Genomic DNA, 11,607 nt, shown 5'->3' with positions numbered 1-11,607 from the left:
TGATGATAGAGCAGTTTACACGAGGGAGAGATGCAATTGTGACTGAATTTGCAGAGTACGGGTCACTGAGCAAGATCTGGGGAAAGAACCCAATGAACTACCAACTGAAAGTGAAAGTGCTTGATGACATGGTTGTTGCACTGAACTATCTGCACCAAAACAGTATCTTGCACAGAGATGTCAAAGGCGAGAATCTCCTTGTCTTCTCACTCAACCCACATTCCCCAGTCTGCGCAAAACTGACAGACTTTGGGACGTGCAGAAACATCTCCGAACGAAACTTGCAATCAAAAGCACTGTCGCAAGGCATTGGAACACCAACATACATGGCACCAGAGTGTCTCCAGAACTCATCCGAATACAGCTATCCAGTCGACGTGTACGCATTTGGCATTGTCTTGTACGAAACTTACATCGAAAAGAACGCATACGAAAACGATGAGCGATTCAACCAGCCGTGGATGATCCCACAATTTGTCATCGAAGGAAACAGACTCGACAAACCAACGGGCATCCCAGAAAACTACTGGGACCTCACTACTAAGTGCTGGAAACAAAACCCAGAAGAACGTCCAACATTTGCAGACATCCTCGCAACCATCGAGTCGTGGGGCGAGGACATCAGATACGCTCTGTCTGTCGAGGGGGAAAAGAAAGTTTTACCAGGAGAACAACCAGGGGTCACTGCTAACACACCTTCTGCTCCTTCAATGCCATCTACATCTTCTTCGATACCTCAAGAACCAAATGTTGAACCTCAAGCTGATAAGAAAGATAATTCAGAGTCTTCTGATTCTGATACAGAGTAATTCATCTTTGGTTTTTTTTATTATTATTTTTATTGTGTTGGAAATGGAAATTTTAAACGATTTCTTGAAGAGTTTGTTTAAAGTACTTTTTAATAATAATTGTATTATAATTTATAATTTGTTATATGTTATTACTAATGAGAAATGACACAAATCCCGATAAAATATGTCAGACAATAGTAACTTACCTAATTTCTTATGGACTGATGTCAGTGCATATAATGTTTTGTCAGTGAATATAAATAAAAACTATATTATTGGTTTGTATAAACAATAATTAAACTATTGACCCAAGATTCAAAAATTACTTTTATAGTACTTTTAATTCAAAATAACCATTATATTTTCCAACTTAATAATGCTTTTCATTGCCCAAAAATACAAAACCAAAATTCCATTTTCGATTAATCAAAAGAATCAATTACGTCTTGCAAATCCCATCCATCATTTCTTATCATATCCGTTATTTTACAAACTGCTTCTTGTGCTTTCATAGGCAACGTTTGAATAACTCCTGGCAAATGGTACTTTTCATTTATTAAATAAAAATGAACATCTCTGAGTGGATATGCCAACACGTGATAATTTAGAATTCCATGACACAAAATGGTAATTGGTTCATATTTATCAATTGATAAACTATATGTATCTCGCATAATTCTAAAAATGGTTACAAGCCTGCCGAACACATTTTCTATTATTAGTCTTAGTGAAGAAACCACCGTGTTGTGTAATTTTACCAAGTTGTGGTGTATTTCATCTTCGTTTTCATCATATTTCCACATTGATATGACATTGGGATGACCTTGATAACCACTGTCACCTAAAATAAATGTGTTTTTTTATCTCTAATGATTCATCAAAATTTTCTCAAAAAATAACTGCATCGTGATAAGATGCGGGAATTGATGTTATCAAATGGGTTACAATGCCCAGGTAGGTGCAATATATCTCTGTTTTTAAACCACAGTGGTTCTTTTTTGGCTATAGAAAACACCATTCCACACTTCTTTGCCATCAACAATTTTGAATTTATTTAGAATAGACTGCTCCCTCCCATCAACCGCAAAATAGCACTTGTCGAGTGCTGGTATTATATCCACGAATTTTTTCTCTTTACCAAAAGAAAAAGGACTTAATACTTCTGAACAATTTTGCAAAGAATTGATAAGATTGCGCTTGCAGTTATTTACAAATAAATTTAGACCTTTATCAATTGCATATCCAATTCTTTTATTGACTCTATTCAATACAGTTTTGTTGATTTCACTGCTAACAGAAAATGGAGCGTCTGCGTATCTAATTTGCATTTTCAACAACAAATAAATGTTGAAATAACTTTCGTTTGTGTGGAACAATGTCAACATAATTAGTAAAATTTCAGCAGTTTTTAATTTACAACGTTTGTTATGAGCCAATACTGCTGAGCTGTTTCTTTTCTCTGACCATGTTGCCACTTTCACTCCTCTTCTATCTTTAAAAGGAAAAATGTAATTTCCGAACACAAAATAGAATGTATTTCTTCGAAATCTGGGATTGAAAATCCAGTCATATTTTTATTGTTGATGAATTGAGAACAACAATATCAACAATTACTTGAGGTTGTGGTATTATGAAAGAATTTGTAAATACTGTGTCTAATATAGTTGGATTGTTTGTTATCCTTCTTATAAAACTTTCTTTGTCTTCCAATACAAGTGTTTGATCAGCTCTTCTGAAATATCCAGCTCTTATTTCCCGATAAGTTTCAGAGTTTCTTCTTCTTTTGGTATTGGTCAATTGTGTTCCTCTTGTTGTACCTAAAGATACTCTGGAAGTTTCGGTATTGGTCAATTGGGTGTTTCTAACATCCATTTGATTACTTGTAATTGTGGTTCCAGTGTGGTGTGTCAAAACAGTTGTTTGTAGTGTAGTAAGAAGCGACTGCTGAACATTTTGTTTACGTATTGTTGTGCTCCTTGGAACATTAGCTGGTCTAGGAGCTGTTGGATTTGGTAGTCGGAGTGGTCGTGTTGGTCTCATATGTTTTTTGAGTTTTGTATTTTTGGGCAATGAAAAGCATTATTAAGTTGGAAAATATAATGGTTATTTTGAATTAAAAGTACTATAAAAGTAATTTTTGAATCTTGGGTCAATAGTTTAATTATTGTTTATACAAACCAATAATATAGTTTTTATTTATATTCACTGACAAAACATTATATGCACTGACATCAGTCCATAAGAAATTAGGTAAGTTACTATTGTCTGACATATTTTATCGGGATTTGTGTCATTTCTCATAATAATTTATTAAAATAAATAAATTAATTACTATTAATAAATAATTTAAAAACTATTGGTTTTAAATTTATAATTGACTTTACTATAATTAATAAAAACGTATTATAATAATATTATTTGAAAATTAAAAAAATAATATTTGTTTTAAATAAATAAACATTATATAATTATGTCAAATCAACTCAATAAAGGAAGTTGTGAAACCCAACATTTTGTTGTTTAAATGAATAACAGAGTTTAATTATGAAATATTTTTCTCAAATATTTGTTTATCACAATTTTAATTAATTTATTATTAACACTTTCACAACCCAAAACTTTTTTTTAAAAAGAAAAATAAGTAAAAAGTAAATTGTCCAAATCATTTTTTTTATTATTTTTATTCCAAAACCCCTTTCTAACCCAAACTGGCCAATACAGTCAAAGTCGCTTATTTGTGGGTTTTCTTGCATAAAAAGCTGTCTATTTGTAGGTTTTGCTAAGAATTGGGAAGAATATTCTTTGATTTATTATAATTATCAAAAATTAATAAAAATAACTATATTCTTAATTTTTAGTCTTTTACTAAAGTCTGTTTGTAAATAGTTGTCCACTTGACACAATAAATACACAAAATAAGCCTTAAAAAATAGGAATTAGAAAAAAGTTGAAAAACTAAATAAAATTAAATAATAGTATTTTTGGAGATTTTTCAACAGTTTCCCGAAAAATAACAGTTATAATGGTCTAAAAATTTACTATTACTGTTTTAAGACTGATAATATAATTACAAATATGATACTAAAGTTTCGACGAATACTAAGGTTTCGTTTTATTATTTAAATACTATTTGAATAATAATGAACATGGTTCTTAATTATTTTCAAAAAAACGTCCAAATATAACTCTTATATTTAATTTATACAATATTATAAAAAATATTAATTATTAGTCGAAACCTCAGTACCACATTTGCATTATCAATCAAAAAATATTATTTTTTATAGTATTTTTTAAATAAAATATAGAAACAATTATTAAATATGGAAACCATTTTAACAGAAACTTAAAATTTTTAAATTAAATAAGTTAAAAAAATACAAAAGAAGTCTTATTCCATATTAGATTTTGTTTCAGATACACCCAAAAAATAAAGTTATTTTAATTTATTTCAATTAATTATTCAGTTTCGAGAAGATACAACCTATTTGTATGTTTTGATTTTGATTGGTCAGTTAACCCACAAATAAGCAAAACCCACAAATACGAAAACCTACAAATAAGCGACTTTGACTGTAGTCAGTTTTATTTTACTTAAAATAATTAACAAATGAGAACTCAATTACCTAAGATTGGTCAAAAATAATCTTTTTGGATGAAATTTCATATCGCTTTATAGTGTTTCAACAATTGATATAAAAACGCTACATCGTCAATCCACTTAATAACAAACAACGTCAAATAGTCACATTAACAAATATAACATCAATTTAAACACCAATATTGTTATAATCAAATGACAATATACTTTTTAAATAAAAAACAACCAAAAATATTAAACCATCATTAGACACCATCTTTCTTTCTAATGCTTTGCTCTTGTTTTACACAAACAAACTCATTCACTTTAAGTGTGACTATAAAATATACAATTCAAATTTGAGTCGATAAAATAATAAATAAAATATTAAAAAAATTTGTTTTGTGTATGAAGGCAAAAAAAGGTTTAGGTAAAAGAAAAAAATAAAAACTTATTATTATTGCGTTTCTGTTTCGAACGTGTTAAACTAATAAACAAAATTTTTATTTTAAAATTACTTTAAATTTATTGAACTTATGTATGATTTATTTGTATTACTAAAATTAGAATAACCATAAAAATGATAATAACTATAATTCGCGTTTTAATATCATTTATAAATTTTTATTAAAATTTTATTAATTGAAATTAAAATATAAATGATTAAATTACATAATAATTAATATAACCAGATATTTATATGGTTATTATTATGAAGCCTAACACCAAAATTAATTTGACCCCATTGTATAACTATAATAAACAAAACAATAATTTATTCATAAATATTTTCCCGGTATTTTGCTTATTTTTTTTCTTTTGTTTATATTTTATTGCCACATTTGATACTTTTTAAATATAGTATTGATTTTTGCCTTTTTGTAAAAACATGTTTTTTCGAAAAGGTGATTAAAATTAATAATTTTACTAAACATATGGTTGGATTTACTTAATTATATTAATTTGAATGTGTAACGTTAGAACTGTTGAAATACTGTTTATTTAGTTCTGTTAAAAATAATAAATCCTGATTTATTGCTTGTTATGTGCAACAAATAGTTTATTTTTACTCAAACAAAAATAGAAACTTAACTTTCAAAAAGGGGTTTCGGTGTCATGAAAAGACAAATTTTGTGTTTTTTAAGAATTGATAATTCGTTAGTAATATATTATATAAAAAAATACTATATATGATATGTTCTTTTTTGTACTTTTTATTTAATGGTACATATAATAATAAATAAAATAATTAACGAAAGACAATTCCAAAATGAGTTAAAAAATCTCATTCAATTTTTAATTGTATATAAAAACCACGAATTCGAGACAATTAAGAAAAAAATAAAAAAAGTATCCCAAATTTCCCGAAAAAATCAATGAAAAAACAATCAATACAATGATTTTTTAAATTCACTTTTCTTCTCATTACCAAAACGCAAAAATAAAGAACCCAAAATAATTGATGAACGAGACATGTTCTTTTTTGATTCAAATTTCTAAATTATTAATAATTTTATTAATAAAAATTAGAATAGCCACACAATGATTGGTGTTAAACCACAAATAACTCGAGTAAAACATGGGTACCATTTTAAACAGTAAAAGAGTAAAATAGAACAGTTTAAAAATAGCGCCATCCACATCAAAAGAGGTATAAAAGGTTTTACAGAGAACACAGAAATCACTCTATGTTCATTATTATTTTCTTAACAACATTATTGTGCTTCACAAGTGCTGACCTGCTCAATGAGTTCAGTGGTGATGTCGATATCTACGACAATGGCCGTATGGGTCGTGGAAAGAACGCCGGTATGTGGCAACACTCTTACGACAACGGCGTTGACATTTTCTATTACCTTGCCATGCAACCATGGAGACACTTTGTATGGACCCAAAAAGAAGGCAATGATTGGGTGACCAAAACTATGAACGAAGATAACAATGTCGATTTGTCTAAGAATCCAAATCTTGATACCATTTCAACTCAAGATTTCTGTCAGAAGGACTACGGCTATCCAATTCGTAAGTTCGAAATTGATTGGGACAGAGTACCCACTTCTGAAGACGCTTTGGTCCCAGTCAACGTCAATGGACAAAACTGTTATCAATACCCAGCTAAGAGCCCACTTGTTAGCATTATTCTGAGCAAGAAGAGAACTTCCGTCTTGAACAACGACTTCACTATTTGCAGATTCGACTTCATTGGGGGAAAGTCAATCACTTTCAGAAGTTTCAACGGCTACGATGATAACTTCATGCAAGACTATCAGACTAACACCACCTCAAAGTGCAAGAAGTCTTTCACTGCTAACAACGTCAAGTCCGACATGGTTATCGTCTGGGGTATCTCAGACAAGGCCGTCTTGAAATCAGCCCAAGACGCTTTCACTGGCCACATTGACCTCCCAACCATCACTAATGATGTTACCATTTACTACTTGAAGGGTGAAGCTTATTCGACTGTCAAAAAGCCACTTTCACAAATCAATGGAAATTTCTTGTCTTCATTTGAACCAGCTAAAGGAAAGGTCGATGCTTTGATCACTGCAGCTAAGAGAGAATTGGCTCCAAAAGTTGCTTCCGGTGCCACTCAAAGAGGAACTATTCTTGTTTTGACTGATGAAGGAACTGGAAAGAGTTTCAATGCTAACACCGACTTCGATGTCAACAATATTACCGTCCACGTCGTCTCTTTGAACAGAAAGGGAGTTGCTATGACTGCTGAGTTGACCACTTTGTTGTCTCTTGGTGACCACTTCCATGAGACCACTGACCCCGCTCAAGTCCCACAAATGATCAAAGACGCCTTTGTTGGTATTAGAGTCAACTTGACTCAAAGATGTGACAGAAAGACTTGCAATGGGTTCTGTGATGCCAAGAACAGATGCACTTGCCCAATGTGCTGTGAGAACACTTGCTACTACACTTACTGTGATACTAAGACTGCTTCATGCACCCCATGGCCACCAGCGAAACCAAAGGAAAAGGTCTCTTGCCCAGCTGATTGTGTCGGTGATCGTGTCTGCAAGGATTTGGAAGGTTGTGTGTACTCAAGATATAACTCTTCTTGCGAACCACCAGTAGCCTGCATGGTAGCTACCTGCCCCAATGGAGGTGTTAACACTAAATGTGCTTTGGTCGACAACTGCAAGACTGATGATCAACCCGCCCCTGATGGATACTGCTACACTTATAAGTGTGATGCCAAGTCTGGTTATTGCATTAAGGACAAGAAGGGTTCTGCAAAATGCCCAAGCAAGACCTCAAAGTGCCAACAATACAAATGCAGTGCCGATTTGACTTGTAAGGTCGAAGACAAGGTCTGTGTCAAGACTATTCCTTATGTAGAAATGGACTGCTACGTTGCCAGATGCAATGAGAAGACTGGGCAATGCGAGAACAGATTGAAATGTGATACTTACTCTCAATGCGGTGGAACTGTCACTGAATCAAAGTGCAGATGCAATGCTGAGACTAATAACGTATGCAAGTGCGATCAGAACCCGGGAGGAAACTACTGTGATGATAAGACTCAAATCTGTGATTACACTGGAGAAACCCCAGTCTGCAAGAACTCAAATTGCAAGGAGGATTTGATCAATAAAGATTGTATGAAGGCCGTCTGTAATGAAGCTACTGGTGTCGTTGAATATCAGTCTATGGTTTGTAACCAAACTGTTAAAATTGCTACCGGTTCAGATGTCTGTAAAGGTATGTGGGGTTACACTTGTAAAGACAACGCTTGTGTCTTGACTCAAATCAAGGCCGACAGTGAACTCTTTGTTGATTGTGGTTATTGTAAACTTGTCGGTGATACTGCTACGTATGTTGAATCATGCAGCAGTTCAACAAGCTCATGCGGTGGTTTCAAGGGTACATGTAAAAACAGCAAATGTGTCTACACATCGACTGGTAATGCCCAAGAGTTCTGTCAGAAATGTATTCCATTGTCTTGTGGAGCTGATTCAACCGTCTACTCTTACACTTACAACGAAGAGACTGGTAAGTGCTCATACACTGTTAATGCTATTCCACAGTGCTCTGCTTGTGATAACACTACTAACAAATACACACCAAATTGTGTCAACAAGCAACTTGATAAGACATGGACATCTGGCAATGGAGTTACAATTGATTACAAGATTCCAAAGGATTGTAAGAACAATCAGTGCATTCCAAGATACCCACTTTCATGCACTGAAGAAGATCTCTTTGGTGATGTTTTCAAGAAGTTTGGTGTTTGTATGGATCAATTAGTGGTCTCCTATCACTACTCGAGCAAGATTGATAACTACAACTTTGCCTTTGGATACCCACAGTCCGACGAATTTATGGCTGAAGCTGACGCTGAGGCTTATTGTGAGTGGTCTTTCGTTGAGAGCAATTGCCAGAAATGTGTTATTACACCTGCTGGAGGAGAAGTTGTTAATGAATTTACTGTAGTTGATCAATGTCCAAAGGATCAGAATGGCGTCCAATTCATTTGTTTGAACAACGAGTGTTTAGTCGACCCCGACTTCAAGTGTCAGCCAAAGGACTGTAAAGTGAGTGCTCTTGTTGGAGAGCAGTGCACTGAGATGTATAACTTGTGTGATAATACTACAAAGACTCTTGAAGAGAATAGAAAGAAGATCTATGACAAGACTGACAAAGTCTCACGATCAATGAGATGTGATTCTGTTGGATGTGTCAATGGCAATAAGTGCCCAGTGTTCACCGATGATGTCCAGTGTTCACAAAAAGCAGAAAATGAAGACTTTGGTTGCAGACGTCCAACATACATGTGTGACGGAGACAATGGATATTACTGCAAGTTTGTCGAATTCGACATTAATGATCCACATGAAGACACTGCCTACTTCTTGGAGAAGTCCAAGGTCAAATTAGACAACAAGTGCTTCAGATACCAATGCGTTGAGACTTGCACTGGTGGCTCTGATACTTACGAAGGAAGTGCTGAAGCTGGTGCTGTGAAATGCACTCACTATTGGAACAAGACTTATGATAACTCCGAGCCAAGTGCCAGAAATCTCTGTGAAGATGCTTCATGTGATCCAGAGACTGGAGATGTCGTCTACAAGGATAAGCAATGTGTCGTCTCAGAAGAGTTCCCAACTTTGACTTCTAACCAAGCCAGATGCTTCTACTGCCAATGCTCTTATATCGACGGAAGTGCTTCACTCGTCATGTTTGCTGATACTGAAAAGGAACATTACCAACTTGACGCCTGTGGTAACTGTATGGTTATGAATCAGTCCGATTTGTCTCAGCAATTGAACGATAAGGTCGAGTGCATTCTTGCCGGTGAAATCAATAACTCTGGTGCTATTGCCGCTGCTACTACGGTTGCTGCTGTCGTTGTCGCTCTTGTCGTGGCTCTAATCGCAGTCTCTATCGGTCTTTTCAAGACTTACCAATTGGTCAGCTCCGCTATGAAGAACGTTGTCAATGTCGCAAATGAAAACGCTCAGTTCAAGGCCGCTGATAACGAAGCTGCTAACACCAACTTCAATGAGTAAATTGGGACGAACACCATTTAATCAATTTTTCTTGCGATTTCCGTTTAGTTTATTTTTACTATAATAAACTATTAAATCAAATAATATGATTATATTACTAAATTATTATTAATTAATTAAATTTTGCTATAATTGCAAATGTGAAAGACTTAATATTTTTTTTAGTTTTTTATAGTTAAATTTATTAAAATTTTGACTATTGTTCATTTTTTCAAAAAGTAATTTTATTACTGTTTTTTCAATAATTTTTGCAAATCAAGAAATTTACCGAATTGGAAACAAATTCTATTTATTTAATTAAAAGTTATATAAATTTACTATACTTTTTATATACAAAATTTCTGATTATTTTTAGTTTTAGTTTTTTAAATTAAAAAAACTATATCAGAAGATTATTGAAATACAATTTCGTAAAAACGTCTATAAATGGAATTTTTTTCTGTGCTCCACTAGTTTTTAAATAGTTTAGAAAAACTAACAATAATAGCATTTTGATAAAGAGGAACTTAAAAAGAAGAGGAAATGACTGAAAAGAGGGAATGGGATTACTTACTCAAGTTTCTTCTTATTGGGGACTCGAGTGTAGGAAAGACGTCTCTTCTGTTAAGGTACACAGATAATACATTCAGTGATGCGTTCATAGCGACGATTGGCGTTGATTTTAAAGTTTTTTTCTATATGGAAACGGAGTGATTTTATACATATTATAAATATCAATATATATATTAATATGGGGGGTTGTCTTTTATAGTAAAGTAATGACACGCAGGTTAAAAAAATGGAGTTAAATGGGAAGAAGTTGAAGATTCAAGTTGTTTGTTTATCTATAAAGACATAGACATATAGATAAAAAGTATAACTAGAGTGTTTGAATTGAAATGTATTGACAAAGAGTGGGACACTGGTTTGTACATTTTTGCATCTGTTGTGTAATGTTTTCGATGTTTATTTAATTAATTAACAATTCAATAATAATTAATAATAATAAATAGCTGGACAGGAAAAGTTCCATACGATCACGCAGTCGTATTATCGGTTTGTTGCACTTGTCTGTGTATAACTCCAAAAGTGCAAAAAATGACAAAAAGAGGATCAAATGGGGTGATAGTTGTATATGACTGCACTGATCGCAAGACATTTGAGAACTGCAAGTCGTGGCTTGACGAGAGTGCTGCTGAAATATCGAAGTCAGCTGTGAGGTTGCTAGTTGGGAACAAGTGTGACATGCAAAAGACTGTTTCAACGGAAGACGGGGCTGACTTTGCCAAGTCACAGGACATCAGTTTTATGGAGGTCAGTGCGAAGAACAATACCAATGTGCAAGAAGCGTTTGTCTTTATAATAACAGAAGTACTCAAAAGACTCGAAACTGAAGGCGCGAATGAAAAGCAGAGCGACATCGACTTGAAAAAGGGGAAAGGAAGTGATAGGAAGAAGAGCCAAAAAGAGAAGTGCTACTTGTTGTGATTTGAATTCTTTTGCGTTTTTTTAATTTGATTTTTAATGTTTTTTCATATGACCAACACGACTTCTGTTATAGTCAGTATACAAACGTTGTCTGGACATTTTTGAACTAATAAAACTGTTTAAAACACTTTAAAAGTATAGTTTCAAAATTTTAACTTATTTTTCTACATTTTTCTTGATATCCAGTGTTTTAAACATAGACAAATGTATTTTGTCTATGTTTTTATACTATAAACAACATTTTTAAACA

General features: G+C 33.0%; 3 protein-coding genes across 3 annotated transcripts; all 3 read left to right on the top strand.

Annotated features, from left to right (window-relative positions):
• Positions 1-2: 2 nt before the first annotated feature.
• EIN_476220 (receptor protein kinase, putative) lies at positions 3-809 on the top strand (the record flags this gene model as incomplete). Its single annotated transcript, XM_004255633.1, has 1 exon — positions 3-809. A coding segment is annotated over one exon (807 nt), but the record flags the coding sequence as incomplete, so codon positions are not given.
• A 5,250-nt stretch (positions 810-6,059) lies between these two features.
• Positions 6,060-9,890, top strand: EIN_476210 (170 kDa surface lectin precursor, putative; the record flags this gene model as incomplete). The annotated part of the gene is made up of 1 exon (XM_004255632.1): positions 6,060-9,890. The coding sequence occupies one exon, from the start codon at positions 6,060-6,062 to the stop codon at positions 9,888-9,890; it is 3,831 nt and encodes a 1,276-aa protein (XP_004255680.1).
• A 522-nt stretch (positions 9,891-10,412) lies between these two features.
• Positions 10,413-11,357, top strand: EIN_476200 (hypothetical protein; the record flags this gene model as incomplete). Its single annotated transcript, XM_004255631.1, has 4 exons — positions 10,413-10,556; positions 10,660-10,708; positions 10,883-10,925; positions 10,979-11,357. 4 exons carry the CDS (start codon positions 10,413-10,415, stop codon positions 11,355-11,357), a joined length of 615 nt encoding a protein of 204 aa, XP_004255679.1.
• Between the last annotated feature and the right edge of the window lie 250 nt (positions 11,358-11,607).

Source organism: Entamoeba invadens (assembly GCF_000330505.1).
Source record: "Entamoeba invadens IP1 unplaced genomic scaffold scaff_1105074725313, whole genome shotgun sequence".
NCBI classification, from domain to species: Eukaryota; Evosea; order Mastigamoebida; family Endamoebidae; genus Entamoeba; species Entamoeba invadens.
This window is presented reverse-complemented; position numbering and strand designations above follow the sequence as displayed.